The sequence below is a fragment of the Hirundo rustica genome, chromosome 5 (assembly GCF_015227805.2).
Source record: "Hirundo rustica isolate bHirRus1 chromosome 5, bHirRus1.pri.v3, whole genome shotgun sequence".
Taxonomy (NCBI): domain Eukaryota; kingdom Metazoa; phylum Chordata; class Aves; order Passeriformes; family Hirundinidae; genus Hirundo; species Hirundo rustica.
Genome location: NC_053454.1, coordinates 49602483 through 49627977, shown reverse-complemented (window position 1 = coordinate 49627977; position 25495 = coordinate 49602483). Strand labels below are relative to the sequence as shown.

The 25495-nt window shown below is 41.8% G+C and overlaps 1 protein-coding gene across 2 annotated transcripts in view; it reads right to left on the bottom strand.

Moving 5' to 3' along the window:
* EMCN (endomucin) overlaps positions 1-25495 on the bottom strand; it is a 53122-nt gene that overhangs the window by 25251 nt on the left and 2376 nt on the right. Inside the window, exons 2-5 of one of the 2 annotated variants that reach the window (XM_040065465.2) lie at positions 11471-11530; positions 8705-8806; positions 8202-8309; positions 1166-1288 (exon numbers count right to left, since the gene is read on the bottom strand). In XM_040065465.2, coding sequence (XP_039921399.1) covers positions 1166-1288; positions 8202-8309; positions 8705-8806; positions 11471-11530 — 393 coding nt within the window. The remainder of the gene's footprint in view (positions 1-1165; positions 1289-8201; positions 8310-8704; positions 8807-11470; positions 11531-25495) is intronic. The other variant, XM_040065466.2, reaches the window with a different exon arrangement.

The window sequence follows — 25495 nt, the reverse complement described above, 5'->3', positions numbered from 1 at the left end:
AGTGAGAGACCTTTTAATTAAAAATGTTGTAATTTACTGTTTTATTGCAGTATAGCAATAGTGTGGTTTCCGTACTATGCCTGTATTTGCCAAAAGACATGAAACCTGACAGGAAAGTCAAGTAACCACAGGTCACAAGATATACATTATGGGAAATGGGCTTATTGAAATAATTGCAAAGGCTTCTCTCTGAATCAGTGGCCTTGAGTTGACTTTAAATTCCTTAAAATGCTTATAATCGTTTTTGCATGCTTCCCAGCATTTCAGTGCATAGTGGGCATATGATATTGCTCCACTTTTATATCCCATCCTATCCTTTATGAGGAAAAATCACAGTACACACACGTGCTTATCTCCTACAAACATAATCCAGGGGTTGCAAAAAGAGTCTTGTATCCCTTGGGGGATGTTAAGCATTACTATTAATAATAGGGATATGCAAACAGTGTCCTTGTTGGATTTACACACATGTAACTAGGAGTTAGTACTAAATGAAGTGAAGGCCCAAGAGACCTCAAGGAGACCTGAATAACTGGGTCTTCAAAACCTAGGAAAGGTAAGCCAACTAGAAGCATAACAAATGATTATTCATATGACCTGGCATCTGCATTCACCACAGTGTTTCTAAGTGAATGCATACACCGAAATACACCCAGAAAAACAATAAAAATAGACTGGAGTTGGGAAGAATTAATGTATTTTTGACCTTGCATGCAACCATGCTGTACTTTGAGCAACATAATTTAATTGGTAATGTGCATTAAATTTCTCTCCACTTTTTTAATAACTGCAAAAATTATAGCTGTTTTCTCCATTGTCTCCTCTGCCTTGCAGCCAGGGAATTTATCTTGATGACCTCCTCTGACAGTCAATGCTACGCAAAGATCTCACACAGCATATGTGAAGATTACTATTATCACTTGCAATTTATATCCTCCTGTAATGACACCATGTATCTCAACGGAAGTTGAGCCATTAGTTTGGAAGTTCAGCCATTACTCAACATAACTTCAGGGCTAGATGACATGGACACAGAGCACCCTGCATGAATAAGGAGATGTGGTCCTCATTCCAGAACAATGCACAGCAAATGAAGAAAAGACTCAAAATTATTTGCATCCTTTTTCCCGCTTGTGTAGAGAAAGTGTATGTTTTTAAGACTTACCTGAGGTTCCAGAAGCAGAAGTGTTTCTTTCTGGAGTGACGGTAGAAGAAAAAGACAGTCCCGTAGTAGGTGCAGCACTCAAATTCTCATTTTGTACCAATTGTGTTCCATTTGCTTGTGTAGCTGGAAATGAGAGAGATGTTCAGGTAAGAGGCACCTGCACAGGCGTTGTCTTAGATCCTGGACCATCCCTCAGATAAATGCTCTGAGCATCATAAAAAAGACTTAAGGTAAGAAAGCACTATGTGTTCTGGCAACTGGTAACTCAAGGAACAAACCACCCCTATGGAATTGTTACTACTGGCATAGCTGAGGCACCTTCAAAGCACATTGTAGCAAGAGAAACAGCCTCATATCTGTGCCAGCAGACAACCCAGAGCTCTAAATTGGGACCCTAGAACAGTGTTGCACCAAGGGCAACATGAGCAGAAGAGAGAAGCTCAACTTGCTGCCCTCTATATTTTCCATCATTTTAAAATCAATCAATCAATCAAGCTTCAGTTACAACTGTCACATAATGTGATACTGTATAAAGTTTAAGGATTGTAATTAAGCAAAGAGTTAATGGTTTCATTCTGTTAATTGTTTAATTTCCTGTGCCGTTAAGGCCTACGAAATAACATATCCCTGAATATTAATGTATGAAAAATAAATAGCCTTATTTCTCCTCTCACTCAGTCAACAGGAGATCAAGGCTATTGTGTCACAAGATTTGCAGCCTAAGGTGAGGCCGAGACAATGGTGCAGGACATGACCTGAGCCCATGGAACTGAAGGTCACTGAATGACCAGAAATAATTTAAGATATTCCAGCACTGCCCATAATTCTCGCGTCTGTACTCAAACCTCAGAAGAACAACAGGCAAGAGAGTGCCTACTGAATAAAACATAGGGGTGCCCAAGAGTAACCTTATACTTCCTGTCTGATATAAATCAGAGAGGCGACTGAGCTGTAAACTGTTTTCAGTGCCTCTTCACATGAATTTTAAACACTGGAACTAAAACAACTATAAGACATGTTTCAGTCAGCGAGAAACATCACACACACGCAATATGTAAATCTTGAGGAATGCCTCATCACTCACTTTATCTAGAAACTGATTACCAGTTTGGTCCCTCAAAGAACTCAAAGCTCCCTCTTCTAAAACTACAAACCTTTAACTTGGCCTTTTCCTTCCCCTCTTTTTCATTAAGTGCAGTACCTTAGAAAGGCAAGCTTCAAAATAAGCTAAGAAAGAGTGAGCTGAAGCCACTGGAGTCAGGGGATTCATATAATTCTGGAAACTGAGAGAAGCTGGGCAGCCAAGGATGGTGTCTTTCAAGGTTGAAGCATGAAAATTATGCAAAATAACTTAAGTGCCTAAAACTTTCACTGGGATTCTAGTGATGAGAAGCAGAATTTCAAGAATGTCAGCTTCCTTCACAAACTTCAGCGTTGTACCTCTTCAATATACAAGTCTAACCTGCAGTAGAGAGGAGTGTAAAATCCCCTCTACCTCATTTTTTACTACGGCATAGTGCAAGGATCTGAGAATGTTAACTATTCCTACATTCTCTTAATGAAAGCTTTGAATCAACCTTTGGAAGCAAACTTTTTCAATATTTGATTCTTATTGTTGTGGCTTCAAACTCAAATTTTATATGTTGAATTTTAATCTGAGAACGATTTTTAAAAATGGGGGAAAACCCTGCAAAGTGAGGTACCACCCTCTCCCTATAAGATGCAGAGGCTTGTAGCAGCAACAGCAATCATCTTGTGGCCCCCTTGTCATAAGTTAGTAAAGGATTACATGGGAAAATGAAAAGTAAGTCAGAAAAACAGCGCAGGGACACTCAAACACAAATATGCTTTGTGAACACTGCAAAACAATCAGGTGTGTGGGAGGGAGGAGGAGTGAGGCAGCCAGTTACCCTGTACCCCCACAGAGGGCTGTTTTCCCATGGGGATCACTCATTCCACACAGCCTATCAGCCCTGGCAGCAACCCAGCCCCGGGTGCTCCTCTTGTGTTTGGGAGCTGTGAGAACAGATTGTTCTCAGGAACACGGGCTGTGCTCTGGATATGCCTTGGCAGGGGATCGGGAGGGGAGGGATGCTGGCATTTCCAGTTTATTTTATTTTTTTAATTTAGCCTGGGTGAGATTCTCCCAGCGACCCAGGTAGCACCAGGTATGACTTACACCTTTATCTAGGGCTCGGCATAAAGCTTGCCGCATTTATTTTGCCAGAACAGGCTCAGTGCTCCCCGCGTCAAGGGGTAAAGTAGATGTGCTACGGGGCAAAAATCCGCCTGCCAGTTTTCACCACTTCCAAGACGGAAAATGCGCCCTGGCGGGTAAGGCTCCCTTAATTCCGCTGCAAGACTAAATCCTAGCAACCCAATTCTCTGCCGACTTGTGGCTTTGAAGCAGCTTTTCAAGCAGCATCCAAGCCCCTCACTCCTAATGCACAGCACAGGCTCTACCGCCAGCACACGCAGCAGATGAGACAGCTTCCGCACCAAAAGCCTGCGGGAACAGAAGCACCCGTGCCCAGCCCCCGCTCGCGTACCCAAGAGCGCAGAACGCGCGCCAGAGCCGCGCCTTGTCGGCACATCCCGTAACTCCAACCTCGGCGGGCTCCGCTCCGGGCTCGGCGGCAGCAGACAGCGCGGGGCCCGGCTGCGGTGACCCGGCCCCGCCGGCCCCCGACACGCGGCTGCAGTCGGTCATCGCGCCTCGCCTCAGCCCGCGGCCAGCGGCGGGCCCGGCCTCGCAGAAAAGCGGCACAGCGCCCAAGGGCGGCCGCCGCGGCCGCTGCCGCAAAAGCGATCGCATCGTCGGGTCACGGGTTTGCTGTCAACAGCTGATCGTGAATAAAAATGGTAAAGCAGTACAGAGTGTAAAGTAGCTGTCCAAACGGGGATGATTGCTGCAGCAGCAGGACTCTCTGGTGGCGATGCAGCTCTCCCTGCTGATGTTTTGATAAGATAAATGGCAGTGCGTTAACACGTATTTGGCCAAGGGAGAGTCAACAACAGGGAACCTGAACCTGCCCTGCTGCTGTCTGAGCTTCAGGAATTTCCTTACTCCCTATGCTTTGAAAACCCTTCATTTTCTTTAACCAGCTGAAATTTGACACATATCCTCGCTTGATCTCAGCACGGTATTCTACTCTACTTTCTACCTATGTATAATCCACATACATTTTGGCATTTCCCGACAGTACTTTAAATTTTCTTTAAATAATTCGTTTTGATGTTATAAGATGCTTCAAGTGACCCACAAATACCCTGCATATACTCTGTGCTCTGCGAAGGATACAGACATCTCTACGTGTGTTGAAACCATTCTGGACCAATAAATCAATCAAGGAAACATTTTTAGGGGTAAAATGAACCCCACCCAAACCACATTAAAATACTAGAACAAAAGCTTTTTTAAATGCAACACTAAACCTTTTCCCTTGAGCTAGTATTTTTACCATTAACACACATACAGGCCTTGCCCCCATAATCAGTAGCCTGAAAATCCATTTCCATTAATGAGTGCACAAAAGCCTTGAAAAATCCCATTGTAGCAATCCCAATGACATTTTTGCCCATGCAGAGGAAGGAAAATTGGCTAGGGAAGTCACCAAACAGATGTCAGTTTTAATGTTTACATCCATAGTTGATTGCATGTGCTGTCTTGCAGCTTTATGTTTTCTGGTATGCAAAACCCCAAAGTATTTTAAAATACAGATTTTAAAACTTCCCTCTGCATAAAATGTCTCAGCAACCAATTATACACAGAGTTTACCTGTAGCATGTGCTAACAAACTGAGGAAAATTGAGCAATATCTGTTACAAGAATGCTTTCTGGCAGTGCTCCTGAAGTAAAACTTACTTTTTAATTACCAGTAGTTTGATTAAAAAAAAAAAAAAAAATCCTCCACTGTTTCCCTTTGTCACTTTTTAATATTTAATCCAGCACTGCACCATAATATCATCCAGGAAAGTGGCATGAGATAACACAGAAACACAACAGTCAAAAATCTACTTTTATTTATCCCATAACATCTTGAACACTGATCTTACCTAAGATGCTTGCTCCATGTCCAAGGGAGGAAGAGCAGAAATTTTTGTTATTCTCTCTGATAACTTCAAGTGTCCCAGGATATGAAATCCTGATTGCAGATGCCACACACACACCATGTGTGTGACACCATACACATTCTTGTTTTAAGGGCCTGAACTGCACAAGCAAGGTGATTAATGGTCATTGATTAATGTGAGCTCTGGGATTTGACACCTTATATTGATAAATAAGAAGGCTAAGGAGACCAGTCTAATGTTGGCTTCTAATACAATAAACAGGTCAGGAAGGCCAGCAGGAGAGATTGTACTTGTGGCCTGCAGAGGAAAAGAAGACTGAAGTCTGAAAAAAAATAAAGGACAAAGATGTTTGCTAGATTTCAGTGTATGGAGCATGGGGGGCTTTTCCTGAATCTATAATAAAAGGTGACAGCAGCCACAGAAACTGCAGCAGAGACAGGAAGCCCTGTCAAATCTCAGTTGTGTGAATGCAATGGTTTACTGAAGCTTTTTGCAGGAATCGAAGCAGAAAAAAGGATGACTTCTATTACAAAACAACAGAGGTGCCTGCTTTTCATTAAAAATCAGGTGTAGCAAAAATAAATTTTCAAGCAAGGTAAAGAAAATCTTGAAATAAAGTAAATTTTGAAATAAAGGCGCCACCAATTTCTGCCTCAGTTTCACAGAGCCGGTGCAAAAAGGGGGGATAAAAGAGAGCTAGTGAAAAAGAAAGAGAGAGCAGCCAGCTTTCCTCTCCTGTCCGTTCCGAGAGCAGGAGCGATGCTGTGCCTGGGCTGGCTGCACGGAGTGCAGCTCTCGCAGCCCGGCGCTGCTGCCGGGGGTGGCGGCAGGGGCTGGGAGGATGCAGTGAATGGAGCCGGGGACACCCTGCCGTGCCCGTGCTGCGGTGGAGACCCGGGGATGGCTGCCGCCAGCAGCCGGATGGGGGCCGAGGGGTCTGAGGGTTTTCTGCGAGGCTGGTCACACACAGAGTGCTGCATCTTGTCCCAACGCCAACACCTTGTGCCCCATCCCACTCCTTTCTGCTGAAGCCAAGGCTGTGATTTTCTTGAAATGCAGACCAAAATTTTGTCTTAGAAAACCCACTAAAATTGGGTTTCATATACAGATATTTCCAAGTACTAGTTTTGCATTAAAAGATGATACAATTTTTTTAATGCCGGGCATTTCAAATGTCCTGGACACGCTGTCCCAGTCTTCCTTCTTATGAAGGGGATTGAGAAGCAGGAAAACCCTGGGTTTAGGGTTTTAGGTTAATTCACCAAGAATTTTTTTATCACAAGTGTGGCAGGGAGGGCTTAGCTTAAATGAGGAATTTTACACCCAAACCCAAATCACAAAACAAGCAGCCTGGGACTGAACTCTAGCTGCCGGGGAAAGAATGCAAGAGGAATGGAAAGGAAGCACGTTGCTGAAAGCTCCTTGCCCAGTCCCATCACACCTCCAGCACCAGTTTTTCAGCTCGGAGCAGCGGCTGGAGCTAAGCTGCACTGGCAGACATGCCTTTCCTCATTAGCTTTCCTTCCCCTGCTGGGAGCTCTACCTGTCACCAAGGTTTATTTCCAGGTGGCTGTGCTGCCCCGGTAGCCACAAGCCAGGAGCCTCTGCCAAACTGAAAGGAGCAGGAATTACATCCGTAATGCAACGTGCCGTGCTGTGGGCTTCTGACAGGCCTGCAGTGCCACACTTGCAAGTTTTAGGAGATCCTTTGGGGCCTTTGGTGTCACTTTGAGCAGCTCGTGCATTGGCCAGGCTGTGTGTATTCTGAATCACAGACAGCGGCATTTAAAAGCCAAGCCAAAACCTCAAAGATTTTGGGCTTAGAATCAGCCCACTCCTTACACAACACACAGCAGGGAAGCTGCAGCAGTAGAAAATGAAACCGTGAAGCGAGAGGGGAATAGTTCTCCAGGAAACTTGGCAGGCTTGGGTCCACGAGGGGTGGCTTTAAAGGAAAATTTGCACAAAAAAAGCATGCAGACTGCTTCACGGGAGTACCTTTTCAGGCAAATAAGCCAAGGGAAGAGAATAATTTGTAACGGTTCAGTATGCTCTAAACGTCAATTCTGAGTGCATTGGTGTATCACTGACTGCTGAGGTAAATATCTGGAGTATTTATTTTAATTTTTTAGTCAATTAAAAATAAAAAAATTGAGTGCTCCAAAGCACTGGTTCATCAGAAGACTGGAGCAAATATTTACAGTGCATATCACAGACAAGGGAGACTGAATTCCATCTTAAGTTTACTGACTTCCTTTGGGAGGTTATTATACTTTTTAGAATTAACCCAACTACTTGCTGGGTATGTGGGTTTGATTTTTTCTTTGGTTGGGTTTTTGTTTGGAGGTTTTGTGGGTGGATTTTGTTTGTTTAGGGTTTTTGTTTGTTTTTGAGGGTTTTTTCAATTTTTTTTCCCCCTAAAATCCAATCTGATATTCCAGGCCAATACATGCTATTCTGAAGATTTATGTGAAATAAAAGTATCTCCTTAGATTGATGCAGAGTAATTAGTACCACCTCTCTTTCAGTACTATGATTCGCAATAATATGAAACATAATAAGCGTGGTGTTGTAACATATATAAAAATAAGAAACAAAGGGATGTTGTTCTGACACCATTCTGATCACATAAAATAATTTATTTCACACTTATGGAAAAAAGAAAGCCAAACAAAGAAGGAAGTAAAAAATTTAAACCCTTCCAAATATATCTCTCCCAGTTAAAGGGAGATGAATGTCCTGTGTAATGGCTTCAGATCACCTCCATTACAAACTAAAGGTACAATATTCTTTGTGGAGGATTCCAGGGCAAGCATCATTAAAGACAGGATGGTAGGATGAATAGCTCTGCTTCCCCAAACCACCAAACTATTCTTTTTGACCTCCTATTACTGTTTCGCAGAATTTTACAGAAATATAGCATAGAAAGACTCAGAAATAGCTCAATAAAGTCATCACTTACTGTTTGTTGTGCTGAGACTTGTATTTGCTGCTGAAGTCGCTGTTGGTGGTTGTTTTGTTGTACCCTGCGTTGTTTGTGACGTAGCATTAGGTGAAGAAGACGTGGGGCCTAACACAGGAAAGACGTTAAATTCGTATCTTCAGTTTTGTAAACAAACATAAAACACACCTACTGACCTGCTTGCAGATTAATTTTAAATTATCAAAAGGCTATTTAATTGAAATTCAAGATCAACAGGGGCAGGGCCCCACTGACTGCAGGGAAAGCCACCCCCTGTCCCACAGGTGGGTCACCCCACTGCAGACAAGGCTGTGATCATGCAGCTGGAGGTGTAGCTTAGAGCTCCCTTTAAGCCTGACCAGAAGGAAGCTCCTGCACACACCTGTATGGTTTCACCAAAGAGTACACTCCATGTAAACTAAATTCCCAAACCAAGAAGCACTGCTACATTTCCTCAATGACCACTAGGACAGCATCAATTAACTTGGAGATTTTTCACTTACTGCTTGTGGTGGTTTCATTTGTAGCTCCGACTGCAGCTTTTGTCTGCGCTGGCGCTGTCAATGTCGTTGTTAGTGAAATTGTCGAAGTCACAGATTCCACTGCTGCAAGAAAGGCATTCACATCATTGTGGACTTATTTTGCCTAAGTAAACATCACATTCCTCTAGCCATGTTCTCTTACCAAGGCAGTGAAATTCTGTTTAAAGGCTGGCCCTTGTTACTTCAGTTTTTCTGAGTTTTTTATAGCTTTTTGAATTTTCATAAATGGAGTCAGATCTTTTTAATTACTGTACAATATTAAAAGCAGTTCTACCTTTTTCCCACAGATGTAACATAAACAAATCCTTTGTTTTTCATTCTCTGTCCTTTGTTTGCATATTTCTAACCTGAAAACAATTGTAACTGATGGCTGGTCTGGCCAGTTGGCTTGAGAAGTGAAAACTCTAAAAGCCAATCTTCTGCTAGACCCACAAATGTATAAAAAGTAAGAAATAAAACAAATAGGCTCTCTCTCAGCCTGGACTCAGCTTTGAGCCACATCGGAGGAACCTCTGCTCTGTAAAACCTCTTATCTGTGTGTAGCTGCTTTGTGTGTCTCAGTAACAGGCCCTCACAGAGCTTTATTACCCACACATTTTGAATGAGGATTCAAAGTACATATGATTGGTTTCAGAGGGGGGGTTGCCCTGTGAACAATCTGCAATTGCCTACTGAAAGGTAGCAAGTTTACCTTACAGCCAGCCCCTAAAAGAGAGGCTCATGATCTTGGGGGGTTATACAGAAGTGCTTGGCTTGACTTCCAAGGGAAGAAGTGAGGGGAACAAAGCTTGGTGTGGATGGATGGGCTCCCTGTGCTGCTGGACTACCCCTCTGAGCAGCACTTTGCTGCATACCTGTTTAACAGGAGGGGGGATGTAAAATCTCCATAAAGAAGGGTGAGTGACACATGGGAACAGAACTTGTAGATCACAGGTAAAGAGCTGAAGGGGAACAAACTCCGCTAGTCTTTGGCCAATTTTTCCCTTTGCTTGCCCACCTTGAGACACATTTGAGTCTTCATTGACCAGCTTTCCCAGACCTTCCTCTGTACCCAGATTTCTGAGCAAAAAGGAGCACCCAGCAGGCCCTCCTCTTTGGAGTGTATAAAGCTTAGGACATTGTGGACGATATGAATAATATCCTCTAGCAAATGATATTCCTTGGGGTGAACTCTGTGCCCTTTGTAAGGTGACTCCTAAGCTGTGTCCTCAAGAGGAGTGAGACTTGGAGGCTAAGGGGAGGGGAAAGGACTCCTGCAAGCAGCAGGGATCCCTTCCCAGCCACTGCTGGTATGGAGACATGGGAGCAGAGTTGCTCAAACATCACTAAAGCAATACAAGGTTTAAATCACCTTGTCTTGCTGTGCCTAGGTGGTGTACTGCAGGTCCCATGTATCCTTGGCATTTGCTCAAAGGAATGGACTTACTGAATTTCAGACAGGGAATCTGGACTAAAACACTCCATAACTAATCAGTCTAAGAGTCCAGCTTTCAATTCTGTGATCTAATGCAGTCAGGAAGAGCTACAGTTGGCTACAGGGGCACAACTAAATACCTGACAACTACTACCTCTACCTACATACTACCTCTTCTAGCATTTTTAATGGTGGCATATGTGAAAGAATAGGAATAAATCATTACACGCCATGAAGTTTTCTCTCATATGACTTAAGTACTTCTAAATGCAATGTTCACATTGGAACTGATGAAATATACTTTCTTCCTCTGCTCTCAGTTTTCTGGCTGTTCACCTAGAATGGCAATGCCTCAAGGAATGGATCTCCTTGTTCCACATTCACAAATTGCTTTAATCTCATACTGGGTTTCTAATGGTCTTCTCATAGTGGCATAAATACCAACACTTCTTTCCCTTCCATGACAAAAAGCTGCAAGAAAAATTTCAGTGAAGCATTCAAAGAGTTAGTTCACTGTGAGGTGTTGGGCATTTATGAAGTGTATTTTGAACAGACATAAACATCAGGGGTTTTGAGAACTGCATAAAAGAACTGCAACACAATTTGAATAGGTCTAAATCTTCTCCTGTAACAAACATAATATAGGCAAATTTCACCTGGTTGCACTTTATCCACCTCCATTACTAGCACTTCAAGTGCATACTTCATAATCCCAGTGCTTTCAGCTCCACAGCAGACTCATTAGTATCCCCAGTTATCAAAAAATAGAATACTGTGTCCGTGTTTTCTTCTCCCACATGTATAACTTATTAGATGCAGCAGTCTTCAATATTCAGGCTAATAAAGGAGTTCACATGATTGAAATATGGTCAATATTGATTTTTCATGCATTTTCATAACAAATCTGCACAATAAAGAGAACGGAATGTGAAAGTCAAAGATGCAGACCACAATTGCAGGCTTTTAACATCTGAAGCAGTTTTTCTCTGTTAAGTCCTCTTGAACTGGGAGTCTTTGGTAATTTATTAATCTCTGATCTCACTTGAACCACTCCTTGAGAGCATAGGAACTCAGAGAACCGTTTTCAGCTAAAACAGAAAGTGTAGCCTGCTCAAATTAACTGCCTCCATACTAAGACACTTCAATCCTTTCTTTGCAACAGAGTTTCAGAAGAGATTCAGGGAAATACATTGCTCTATGATCACCCTGTATGAAATAATTCACCTGATTGCTTCCAGAAGTTGGAAAAGCTGACAGCTAGAAAGACAACAGGGTCTTCAGAACATCAGATAACAGCAAACTGGAAGCCTTACCAGCTTCTGATGTTAGTGCAGAAGTGGCTGGCTTGACAGTAGTGGCTTGAATGCCATCTTCTGAAAGAAACACAGAAAGAATCACATCACTTCTGCACCTTCCAGATCTATTTAGCACTACATAGTCATAATAGCAGAGAGCAGCATGGGCCTTCCTGGAAAAAATCAAGTTCAGAGGCTTATTAGAAGAAGCAAGCAAATTATATAACTCTGCTACCAACATTTTCAAGCTATAGCCAAAATCTCTTCATTTTGCCCTGCCTGCTATAATGAGGAGCATCTGCTGCTGCCTCCCACCTTGGACTGCCTGCTCTTTTCCTACTGGTGTCTCCCAGACTAGTTGGGAAGGGGGAAATGGAGACAATGAAAGTGGTTTTTGCTATGTCCTCCTCTCCTTGAATGCAAGCTTCTCTGAGTCTTCAGGGTGGAGAATTAACTGAAATAACTGGCCACAGGGGTAAGCAGCCCTTCTCCTGCCTTGAAATAACAAAACAGTACTAGCTCTCTGGCTAGTACAAGCACTTCAGGAGGGCTTTTCAGCATCACCCTGATCCCTAAATGTGAGAAGAAGAGGAGAATTCCCAGAACACAGCTCAAGAAGCATCACATTAAAATATTGACTTTCCCCATTGCCCTCAACACAGTGCTCCAGCTATTGGGGTTTTGCTTCTGTAAATGATGCCAGTCTTAAAAGGTCATTAGTAGGTAGCTCTTCAATATTTCAAAACAAATAAATCACGCAAAAAAAGAAACTTCAACAAACAAAAAGCTAAATAATTTCTGTCTCTAGTTACTGTGTTGCAAGGTTGTTTCATCATAACTCAAAAAGTGTTTTGGCTTCAGACAAGATTTTCAGTCTAATTGCTGTCGTGTTCAAATTTTTCTACTAAAAGAAGTTAGGGGGTGTTGGAGGGGGTGAAAAAGCTGCACTGATTCAGAAACAGGCACTTCTCAACCATTTTAGGCTGCTGTGAAACAAGTATGGGTATATTTGTGGAGGAATAGATCAACTGTAACTGAATGGGAGAGGAAAATGGCACAGGCTAATCCCCATGTGCTGTCAGGTTTGAAGCGTGACATCCTGTCAGGCTGCGTTAGCATGCTGTAATACAGACATGCTAAACTGAGTCAGGACAGCATGTCAGTATTCTTGTGTGACTCCATTCATGGTAATATCTGCTGGCATTCTCTCTTTTTTTGGCTACAGGGCAGAACAGTCAGTTTTGTTCCCTTTGCTCAGTGTACTGCACTCTGATTAACATTTCATGAGCACCACCGGAAGCCTGCAAGAGCCACAGATCTAACCTGGGGAAAAAATAAAAAAACCACATAATACAATTGCAGGGGTTCTGCGTAAATGTATCAAGGTCTAACCAGATGAGCCCTTACAATTCTTCTCCAAGCAGCCCTCTTGGCAGCTGCATGTTTCTAACGGGTCTCAGCCCCTTCCCAGTGAGCCCCACTTTCTTGGGCATATTTTCCAGGTGTGCTGTTGTCTCCATAATGCCTTGCTGTAGTACATGGCCCAGATTGACATGGGCATATCCTCTATAAAATTAAATGAGTCCCCTAAGGGCCTGCTGCTGCCCCAGCTCTAGTCCCCAGAACACGTGGACACAGTCACACCACGCACAGACTCGAGCACACAGCATTTAAAACACAGGTTTTCCTGCCATTTGGTTACCCAGTCAGAGTAATGCTTCATAGCCCACACTTGGAATACTTGGGAAACAAATTTTATCCAGAGAGACCTAGAGGCAATCTTGTTTCCCTAACAGAAAGCATTTTTCCATCTCCTTGTTCTCATTATGTGCTGCTGACAAAGCTCCTGTAATCCCCCACACCACAAGGCCACAGCACCCGAACAGAATGTTTTTTCAACAGTGCCTACATTTCATATGGTTTTGTTTTAACATATCTCAGTAGCTACCATGTCTGTAATGCCAGCAAAATGTACTAGCTGGCCAATCAGCTCGTTCCCAAACTCACTCTTCCAAAACTCTTCCTCTAACTCAGCATGACTTTGTAGGAGGCTCATTGAAATACTTAGATTATTCATCCTTTAAAGGTGTTCCATTTAATAACCATGTTGATAGGCCAAGGTTTCCTCAAAACTACAAAGAAATGTGAATATAAGTCACAGTTTTATTATGACTCACTATTTGTTGATTTTATCACAGGTTAGAGATAAACTAAGGTAGATTCAATTAACAGAGTAAAATAGTGTGTTATGAATTAATTGGCTTTTTTAAAATGGTGAATAATTAAGTATACTTTAAAAATAAGTTGAAAACATCACGCAAAAAGGTTTAAAAATTGACAGGATTGTTGGGGGGGAACTGTTTGATTAGAGGATATGATAGAACTAGTGGCTTATTATGCTCTTATTTGCAATGTTAAATTGTAGCTAAGGAGAATCCTATGGGAGATAAAAGCAAGAGATCAAAAAATGATAGAGAAAACAATTTTCACCATTAGAGATTGCTGATAGACAAAGAGAGGGACAGAAATATTCCTTTTTCTGCTCCTATCAGGTTGGCTGCAGCCTCAGATGATGGACAACTAAGTTACATTACAACTGCCTGTTTTTTAGCAAACTGGAATGCAGTGATCCCTTTGACGTGAGAGCACATGGATGTACTCTGATGCAGGAATTGCCAAAATCTACTCAGCAGTTGTTCCCACACAGCAACCACTGCCATTTGCTCTGTTTGCTGGCAATAAACCCAGCAAAAAGAGCACAGGCGACCCGTGATGCAGCACCCTTGTGTCTGGAGAACACACATGGAGCTAAAAGGGGTCTCAGACACAACACTGCTGAATAAAGGGGGGCTGCTGCTGGTGGTAAGATCCAAAAAGAAAAAAAAAAAACAAACAACAACCCAAACACGTCTTAAAGCAGATAATAAGGCAAGAAGAAATCCAGACTGGGAGAAACATTACAAGAGAGGAAGAAGAAAGGGCAGAAAGGTCTAGAGACAGTAAGACAGGGTCACAGGGAAATGTATGAAGGAATTAAGAAGAGATCCAAGAACATGTGACAAACCACAAAAACCAAACTGAAAAGAGAGTAACTGTTGTAGCCCGTGGGGTGGGGTTTTTTGGTTTTTGTTTGTTTGTGTTTTTGTTTTTGGGTTTTTGTTTGTTTGTTTTTTCTGTTTTTGTTTTTTCCAGGTTCACAGAAAATACATTTGTTTTCTTTCCTAGGTTGGGTATAAATGGTATATTTGTTCTAAAATGAAAGCATTGGTCTTCAGATTTCAAAATGGATGAACTGAAACACTGAACTTACTTTTCTCTTTTAAATTCAGAAGGGGTTATTGAATTTAGACAGGACTGACCGATGGCCACAACTGTCCTCAGACTGCAGCTTTTGATGTAGGCTTCAGTCTCTAAGATCTGAGCTTGGAATTCTCATAACCTTTTCTCTCTCTCTTTCTCTTATTATTTTACCTTTACACTAGAAAGATAAACAGGTTCTGATCTTGTGTTAATTAGGTGCCTGTTATTGCAATAATCAGGACAGATAAAAGAAAGGAACGATTGCATGTTATGATATCAGTACTTCTGTTTATACCCTACAGGATACCACAGGTCACAAACCTCAGAGTTTAAAACACTACATGAAACAGATAATACAAAGCTGAATGCCAAAGCAAAAGCACTTTTAAAGATTAATAGATTGTTCAACATATAAATTGATTATATTCATTACACAAATTACTGAATTTAAGTGCTGTCTGGTTTGGCATCAATGTCTAACTTTGAAAATAAATTATTTTTATGGAAAAGTCACTATTGTTACAGATAACAAGTGGAACAGCCTGTTTGGCATCTCTTTCACTTGACGTTGCACTAGCTAGATAAAACCACATGGTTAAAATCCTTTCATTCTGATGAAGTACATGGTCCAGCTTCAGAAGGGTGTTAAGAAGGATGTGAATTCCTGGAGGTGGGGAGTTAGCAGAGAACCATAAAAGTAATCAGAAGTCTAGAGAAAAATAACCTCTCAGGAAGGGTTACAAAAATTGCATTTGTTCAGCCTAGAGAGGGAAGTATTGATGGAAGACACAACCACAGCAGTCAGTAGGTGAGGAGCTGCAGCCAAGACAAAGGAATAAACTTATGTCCACTGACGTTTGAACGAGAGGTAATGGACAAGGGAAATTTGGACTATAAACTCTGCAGGTATTTCAGTGCCTGTGTCAAACTGTTGGCACAACAGCCAGAAGCTGGTGTTTTAACCATTTTGCTGATGAGGATGTAATTTCTTCCCACTCAAAACCTGACCAATTATCTATAGACTGTACCTGGGAACAATTACCAAAGAGGTGTCCTGAGGAAACCTGCACATGATCATTCCTTGCTTCAGGGTTATAAAGCAGAAGCCAGAGTTGTTTATGTTCTTTGTCTATTATGTATTGTCATAGAATCACAGGGTGGTTTGGGTTAGAAGGGATCTTAAAGATCATCTAGGTCCAACCTCCCTGCTGCTGGCAGGGTCATCTTCCACTAGACCTTTTGCTCAGAGCTCATCCAGTATTGTCTTGAACACTTCCAGGGAAAAAGCATCCACAGCTTCCCATGGCAACCCGTTCCAGTACCTCACCACTCTAACTAATTCTGCTCTAATTCTAGTAAAAAATTTCTTCCTAATATCTAATCTAAACCTACCCACTTTCAGGATTTTATGGTTTTTTGTGCGACCCTGGGCCCTTGCAACTACACACAAGTCATGGAAAAGTTGAAGTTGATATTTTGACTTCTGTTTTTCCATACCATAAGGAATAAATAGTGATCTCTTTCTAGCCCATGATAATTCTGCAAGCCCTTGTGACCATGAAAGAGCCTCCTGTAACCCCTGTTCCAGCAGTACCCATGTAAAGACTGTACAGCTCATTAAAAAAAAAAAAAAAAAAAAAAAAAAGGGAAAAAAAAAATAAAAAAAAAAAAAAGTTTTTTTTTTTGAGAAACTGATAGCTGTCCTTGTAAGAAAATCTGGTACTGATCTGGGAACTCAGAGTTTCCAAGAAATAGCTGCTGCCTGACAATGTACACAACTTGTTTATACTTCTCTTGGAGCTCTATTGTCTGTTACATTTTCTCTTTTATTTAATGCTACTTCATCTCTGCATTCTCTTATCTGATCTCACCCCAGGTCCAGTACAGTTCTTGCACTTCTCCTGTTTCTGTTTTCACTACTCATTTGTCTTTCTTACCAGTGCATGACCATTTACCCTAAACCTTGAGATAAATTTTTTTGTAATGCATGTTGTGTAAAGGTTCATACACTATCCAAAGAACAAAAATACAGATGTACTGTTGGAAGAGGATTAAGTGCAATTTTAACTGTGTTGTTTGAAACCATCAACTCCTTTCTTGCTATTTGAAGATCAAAAAATAATAATAAAACAACAACTATTAATGAAACACTCCAGAAATAATTATTTTAAAAAAAAAGGAATAGCTTCCCCCAGATATCTTTTTCAGAAAGAATTAATTTTACAGAAGTAATACTGTTTCTAGTTCATTTAATCTGTAAGGACTTGCACTTAAGATTTTCCTTCTATAGTCATATAAGCGATTTCAAATAGGAGCCAGGGTTCTGATGTAATCCTGTGAATGGCCGAAGCTGATAACAGCTGACACAGCAGATAAGTGCGTAGTGAAGGATATTAAATTAAACAAAGCCATTTGCAAACTTCATGAATTTGAATTAAACTCAATAGAACACACAACCTTCATGTTTTTGTATTTCTTTAGTATGCAAAGCAATGCTCAGAGTGTGGCATGCCTCACACACACATTCAGATGTGCCTGTAACAGGACCTGCACGAAACCACTCAGGCTGTGACAGCCCCTGGTGAAAGGAAAGCTGTGTCCCCAGTAACAGCCCCATGCTGGGTCACTGCCACTTCACTACCATCAAAAGTCAGCATTGCAAAGTGTTCTTCCAGACTGGTCTCACAATGGTTTTGCACGGCTGCAAAAGCTCTTATTGCAGCCTCCTGCAACATAAACCATTTTCCACTTCAGGATTTTCTCTGCTGTGAAATTCTTACATTGGCAGCTGGAAGGACAACACGGGCCCTGAACAAAGCTACACTGGCCACCTTTGAGGTGAAGCCCTGTGAGGTGTGTTTAGATACTACAGGCAATGTTAAAACCATAAGGCAGGGAGAAAGCCCACATCCTTTGCTGCCTGATGCCAACCAGCTGGAAGTCTGTGATTCCTGCTGCCTTAGGGAGGTGGGAAACCACCTCCGGTTTGCCAAGTTGTTACCTTCCTTTCAGTCACCCCTCTCTTCCGCAACAAACCAAAAACATACTATACAAACCCTACATATGGAGATCTTACATTTAAAGTCAACTTCCTTCTTCTCTGTAGCTGCTGGTTTGCAGCTCCAGAGACCTCTGCTCTGATCCTGGTTTGCAGGCTGGTGCCACACAACAGAGACAGCCTGCTGCAAAAGAGGGGGAAAAACTTACAGGCATGAGCATAGGGGAAGACACAAAGGCAGGGAGAAAAAGCTCCTGGGCCAGAGACACATAACACTCTCCCTGCAAAAGGCAAAACCATCTGAAAACAAGTGAAAGAGATGGACATTAGGGAAGGGAGAGCATAAACGTAAAGCTGGAAAAGGAGACAGGGACAGGGTTCCACCTGCGTGGCATGGGAACAGGCAGCAGCAATTGGGGCAATGTGGGATTTGGTTTCTGCAGAGGAAGCATAAACTGGGTGGGCTGGAGGCAGCCAGCAGCAAGAGTTGAGGGGAGGAAGGAAAGGGAGGTAGCTGCCACAATTTTTTCCAGCAGGGAACAGAGAGAAGGCAGGAAATGCAGCTTTGGTGCCAGCACTGCCCCAGAGCTCCTCCTGCTCACCCAGGCGTGGGGCTAACATGATCCAACACTAGCAAAGAGCTGCTGGGAATTACTATCCCTAGGCAAAAGGCTCCCACAAAACCTGCTCTCAGCACCCAGCAAACTGCTCCTGCTCAGGGACCTGCTGCACAGAGAAATATTGACAAGGCAGCTGCCAGGGAACAGCCCCAGCTGACATGGTTGTAGGTTGTCGAGGGCTCCCGTCCTCAAAACATTCATGAGAAATGTTGGATGAGTGCCCCTGTGTTCCTGAGCATTTGAAATAACCCAAGCACAGCATGATTTGTCTCTCTGCATGTGTGGATGCAGAAATCTGGGCACTAAAATAGCTGGTTTTAGGGGTTATTTTTATTGCCTTAGAAGAAATGCAAACTCCCTATCAAAGGCTTTTAATCACAAGCTTTCTCAGCGTGCCTTCCGCTCACGTGAAGCTTGGTGGATATCTCTATTACTGTGTACTACAGAGGGATGAGAACATCGTTTGCACCCCATAGAACAATAAATGTGCTCAGCATGCTCATCAGCACTCCAGCCTGCCTTGAATGAAAGGTCCAAGCTTGGCACTTCTCTTTATTTAAACCTGTTAAAAACTATTTAATAGGTTTTAATTGAACCCTTTAAAGCTATTTAAACTACCAGATTGCCACCCTTTGATTGTGATATATTTTTTTGTCCATGTGTAAGATAAAAGGTGGCGTTTCTAAGGACTATATTATAGTACAGAACATGAACTGCCAACCCCTCTCACCCTTGTGTTAGTCCAGCTAAATAAATTTGAAAAAATGTCCTTAGTGGGTGCAATTTTATATAGAAGGCTTTATACATATTGGTATAAAGTTGGTGAGCAGAAGAAGAAAAAGAAATGGAGGAGAGCCCCTTTCCTTGCAATAGGAAGGAATAAGAGTGTTGGTGCAAGTCACCCCCACCCAGAGGGCAGAGAGCAAACCGTAATGCTTACAATGCTTTTTCCTTAACGTGCTATTTGCAAGCCTATTTTTGTTTCCCACGAAAGAGCACGTTTGGGTAGGGCAGACAGAAAACAGCCAGGGCGGAAGCTGAGCCCGGGTCAGTCAGTAGCTCCCCTTTTCAATGTGCTGCAGAAGTTAGGAAAGTCATAGCTCTGTGCTGGGTTTGTGACCCAAGTGCATCTCCAGCAGCATGATTAATTGTATAATTCAGGAAAGGGTCACTGCAGTGTCTGCTATGATGTATTTATTTTTAGAACATCCGGGATCAGCCTAGACACCCATTTTAGCCACACCCGCCCATGCCACTCTGTTCCTGACAAAGCTCTGAAAGCCTCTGGAACATCATAAAACAGTTCCTGTCAGAAAACTCTGTGGAAACACTGTAAATTTCTTCTATAATTAATGCAATTCCATGCTCAATGGTCCATTGAGACTTTTTTTCATCTTTTCCACACTGCCTAGAACAAAGGTTAAATGGTGCAGAATATCCCAAAGGAAAGGCCCTAAATGGGCTTTGCAAGCCCTGAGTGCAGCACAGTCTTACTGGAGTTACTTTACATGCAAGGATGAAGGGTAGACTTGGAAAACATCTCATTTCTCTAACTGGTACATATAGCTGATGAAGACCTCCTCATCCGTATCCTGCCAAGCAGATGGAATACACATGTTATTCGGAATTTCTACCAATCTGATAAAACTGCTAAGATCAGATGCAAAACTGAAATCTTTATGTAATGAAGTATTCCTATTTAAAAAACGAAGTTATTACCACAAAGAGCACTTGAAACAGAGTATCAGCAGTGAGGACTTACCCTATCAAAGAGCAGTGGGAACTGCTGCATTAGCGACATTGGCTTCCACTCTGAGGAAAATCTTCCCAGTGGAACAGAGTGGCCCACATTCAGGATGCTCAGGCCTGTCAAAATCCCAGCTCCAGTTAGTGCACTGGGAAGCCATGGTGGGCTGGGAGCTGATCCCATTTTGCTGGTGAACAGCTGTAGACATCCCTTGTAATTTTATCGGCAATTAGAACAATTGTATTCCCCATGACAATTACAACTATTACAATTACAGTTGTGAGTAAGCTGTTCCATTCCTACACAAACCTTTCTGCTCTTCTTCAACCTTTCCTCCCATGAATGATCAATCCCCAGTTTCCATTTTGCATCTGGAAACAGCAGTTTCCACTAGCTCTTGGAAATGCAAGGTGAAAGCAATTAGGGAAGAAGCAGACAGTGCATTACAAGAAAGCATCTCTAAGCCAGTAAGATAAATTGTGCACTAGTTCACCTAAATTCAAGAGCATTAAGACATGTCAGCCACATGACTCCATTAACACAGGGAATGGCTTGCAAAAGTAGTGAAATCCTTCAGAGCCATTTGAACTAGACAGGATAAAATGTGCAGAGAACCAAAAAAACACCATGCACTGGGAGGATTTTTCGCCTCTAGTATATGTGTGGTGTCCTTTCCTTGCACATCTCAGGGATTGGGTTATTTGGCATAGATCTCAAGAAAGTTCTTTTTTTTTTTTTTTCCCCCCCATGTTGAAAGCTAGTGAGAACTGCAAGCCCAACAGTTTCTTAAATACATTTGCTGTCTCCTGAATAACAGCAAATATATTTATAAACCACTCTTAAAAGAAAAAACCATCCTAAAGAAAACCTAGAATTGCTCTGCTGGAAGAGCCTCTCTGGGGAGCCAGCCTTTGGTGAAGCTACAACTCCCAAGGGTTATGTGATGTGAGTCAAAACAGAAGATGTCCAGACTCCATCTGGACTCCATAGGATGTCCAGAAAGCTCCATAATTCAAAGAATTCAATAGTTTTCAGAAAGAGATTTTAACAGCCCTGTGCAAGAATGAGTAACAACAATGGAATTGCACACTGGTGCCAAACACTTCCTTCAATACACCACAGATTTCTGACTTTATGAACATCTGTAGGAGTTAGGGGTAGATAAGGTTTGACAACTTGGCAGGAGTTTCAGAGTGTCTAGAATTCCTGGGTAAAGAAAACCCCCAATTTTTTTTCTTTTGTGTACTTTGACCATGGAAGCATTAGCCATGTATCATGTCAAAAGCTGCCCCTCTCTGCTGGACAGGAGACCAGGAGTTTGGGTGAAAGTATTTGAATTTCACATTTCTTTGCAGAGTAACCATCACCTATTTTTGCCATTTTGTCTAGAAATATTTGGTGATATTTTTGCTTTTATAGCCTTTGAATGAGTTTGCAAACACCTATATTTATATAATCTATATTGCTGTGATACATAACTCATGCTGAGAGGAGGAGGAATTTTATTCCATCTGTCTAGGAAAGACGATTTCAGTCTATCCTCACAATGGGATAGATAGCACCAATATAATAATGATTAAAACGTTATCGACATTATATTTCAAATAAAACCTGTTGAGCATGAGAAAAAGTAGGAAAAGTGATAAAAAAATTAAGGAATATATGGGGTTCTAGTCACTTCAAGTAATTAATATGCAATGTAAAGCCATCTCAACAAATAAGTATTTTACAGAGGAAAATAATGCAAATTGGCCAGGAAGGTTAGTAAATATCCTGGCACTGTTTTCCTCAGAGCAACAAAAATCCAAAGCTTTTGCCATTCTTATCAGCTGTTGCTTCAATAGCCAAATTTCTCAAGCCCAAAACCAACATTTATCGCCTGCTAAAGATTATGAAAGAAGAAATCTGCAGGAAGCATAAATATCTCATTAATATCATTATGTTAACTGATTTAACCCTAAAGTTATACTGACACTCCTCAAACCAAGTACCACACTGAGAAATCACACCATTAAGGCAAACTGAATGTACTTTTTAGAATGATTACTTATCTTGTAGAAATCTTCAGACAGCAAGGCTGGTGTAGTGCTCCCATCCCAGCAAAAGACATAATTTTGTCAGAGTGATAAGGCAGAATGGTTACAGCAGATAAATGTGTTGCAAAATTATGTGCCACCTGCTCTGTGGTTTCAGAAACCTGAGAGGCATTGCTATCTACAACATGCAGCTAACACCCAGAAGCACCTTACTGCCATTGAAAACAAAACAAAACGGGGTTCAAAATTTTTGTAAAGCTACTCTACTGAACTACTGATAAACAGGATAGAATTTGCACTTGTACCAAAGGCAAGCATCCACTTTCCACATAAGAGCAGTCAGAAAATCCTTGCCCTGTCCCTAATTTGAAACATGACCTCTGGAACATCAGCTAGTTAGTTTGGCCTGAAAGGGCTTGTTGGCTACTCTGACTGCTGAGAAAAAAAGTATTTTGAAATTCATTTGGACCTTTCCAGACCAGCCTCTAGTACATGTGTGGGTGGCAGCAGAGGGCTTCCTACAACCCCCCAGCAGATCACAGTTGCTGAATTTTATTCCAAGTCACCCTATCAGCAAGTGATCATCAGCTCAGTCTTCTCACACGGGGAGGTAGGGCCAGAAAGCACAGGGTGGAGACAACATCATTAAATGGTGTCAAACCCCTTTTCCTATCGCAGGTAGGTCTGGCTGATACCACACGTCACTGTTAGAGCATCCAAGGATCCATTTTCACAAGAGGAGTGCCAAGGCATCGCTACCTGATACGTCAGCTGCTAGAACAACGAGTTGCAGGGAAGAACACAGTGCAAATCAGGGCTTTGACCCTTCTGTTTTAAAGAGAAATTGATTTTAATAGGGAAATCCATTTTTAAAGTGCTAGTTGAAACCAAAAGTAGATGTTTGTCTTCTAAAGGAGCCAGGTCTTTAATTCTTGACTTATACTTGGAAATAACACCTGCCTCACACAAATCCAACTTTGTCTCTCTGTTTACAGAATTGCAAAATAAACTCATTATGGAGTCTTCCTTGACTTGCTGCAGCAAAAATTACAAACCTCTCCCCCCTTCATAAGGGCCATAAATAAAAATAATGGTTTTTCAACGAGATATTACATGTTGAACTTAGCCTGGCTGTCAATTAGTATGAGTTAAAAGCACTCCCATCCCAGGGTTAAGAGTTTCTTTAAAATTATTTTCAATTTGTACTTTTGCAGTACAAATTATAGAACAAAAACAAACAAACAAACCCAAACACAAAACAAAAAACCACCAAAACAAAGGGAAAAAAAAAAAAAAAAGCCCACCCAAAAAACTTCAACCCAAAAACTTGCTTAATCAGGTTTTTCCATATAGGACTCACATGTATAAACAATCTGAGTCCAAATTCGAGGTACTTTCCTATTCAGGAAAAAAAACCCACAAAACCAAACCAAGCCTCAGCAGATCTTTTTTCCTAATTTATAAACCAGTAAAGATTAATAAGAACTGTAGGTTTTAATACAGATAAAAAACAGTCAGCTAAAGAAAAGAGGAAACATTCTTGCAAATTTTCAGCAGAGACAACCAATTTTTGGGCGTGTTATACAGCTTTATGTATTCCCAGGTTTGGAGCTGAATGCTGTAGGCAACTTGCCCTTCACATTCAGTTTCCATTTATTTTGGCTGTAAATCATAACCAAGCAGGTATCAAGCCATCTGCTTCTATCCTCAGTAAATGCAGTAAACTTGCTTTCAGCTTTGGGGATACAACATGCAGTTTTCTTCTGTTTGGTAATAAATACACCTTTAAAATCCATTAGGCAAAACCTGCCCCAATATGGAAAGAATCTAAAGAATTAAAGGAGTATGGCAGTAGGGGAAAAAAAAAAAAAAAAAAAAAAATGCACAGGAATAAAATTCAATATTCCATTAAAGGCTATCATAAGGTCCAGCAGTATGATTTGATTTTTGACAAAGTAGTCTTGGCAAACTACTAGAAACATTGAAAGCACCAAATGCAACTATTTTTTCACAACAGGCAAATCCTCAAGACATCCAAAGTTTTGGCTCGAGCAAGTTAAAGGTGTAAGGAAGCAATATATAAAGCCTATTCACATTTCTCAGATTTTCAGAAATGAGACAATGATCCAGCTTGGACAGTCTGTTTCCTGCTGGTTGTCCAAAGAACAAATGTGAATGATAACCTAGATTGAGGTGAGACCATTCTCGAAAGCTTTTACTGCTCCAAACAGTTTAGTCAGTATTTAATTTTAAAACTTAATTTTTAAAATACTTGAAGACTTGTGAGTGGAGAGCACAGAAGACGGAAAGGAAAAGACTATCCATCTCCTTTAATTTACATCAACAAGAGCAGCGTTCAGACAGCTGCAAATGTGTGTAATTACTACACGAGCCCTGGCTTAGTGGAACTTTTCTCAAGCTATCAGCCTGGGAGTCAGGATTCATCAGCTGTGCCGTAGGCTCGGGACACTACACAGCGTCCCCTTAACGAGGAAGGGGGCTGGGAAACTCGTATTTTAGGGCTGATCCACGGTGAAATGCAGCAGCTCCAAATTACTTCAGGGGCATTTGGACCGAACTCTCAATGCCAAGGTTTGCTCCTCCCTTTGAAAAAAGAAAAACACCCTTGTTTCTTTGTAGTGCCATCAACTTCGGTAGAGCACTCGGATAAAGCTACTTCTGGCTGTCAACAGGGGTGAGCAATCGGGCGTTAAAAGCCCACCTCTGGACGTGTCCAACGTGAGGTGATTCATTCCAGCTCCTCTGCTCAGAGGTCCAGCCCCATGCCAGGAAGAGCACAGCCCACTCTCGTCTGCCATCATTTCTGCAAGAGACCGGCCTGGAGCCAGGGTGAGAAGGATGCTGTGCTACCAGCACTTTGGGGAGGATGTTTGCTGCGTTCTGCAGCCACAGCCCTGCTGTATTCCAAGACCAAGGCACAGAAAGATGCAACATCTAAGCACTTACATTATAAGCACATGCCAAGGCTTCTCCTCTGATCTTTTAGAAGGAAAAAAGTTCACCTTTACACATTTTTAAAGTAATTACATCCTAAGGCAGACTCAAGAGCATTCATATTTGAGCACTATAATTTGACATTGTATTTTTTGACATATTCCAGTGCTGCCTGTTTAAAGCTGAAAATGCTACAAACCAACCTAGAAACCATTCTTATTTGAGCTACATTTTGGAGCAGGTAAGAATAAGGCCAATATGCCAGGAGAACTGAACACCTTGAGATGAACAAGAAAGAACTCCTGTTTTAAGCACGACATTTAACTCCCAGGGGGTTGAGAAAAGTCTAGGTAGGAGGAACAAGTTGTCAGGGGGCCATCAGCTTCT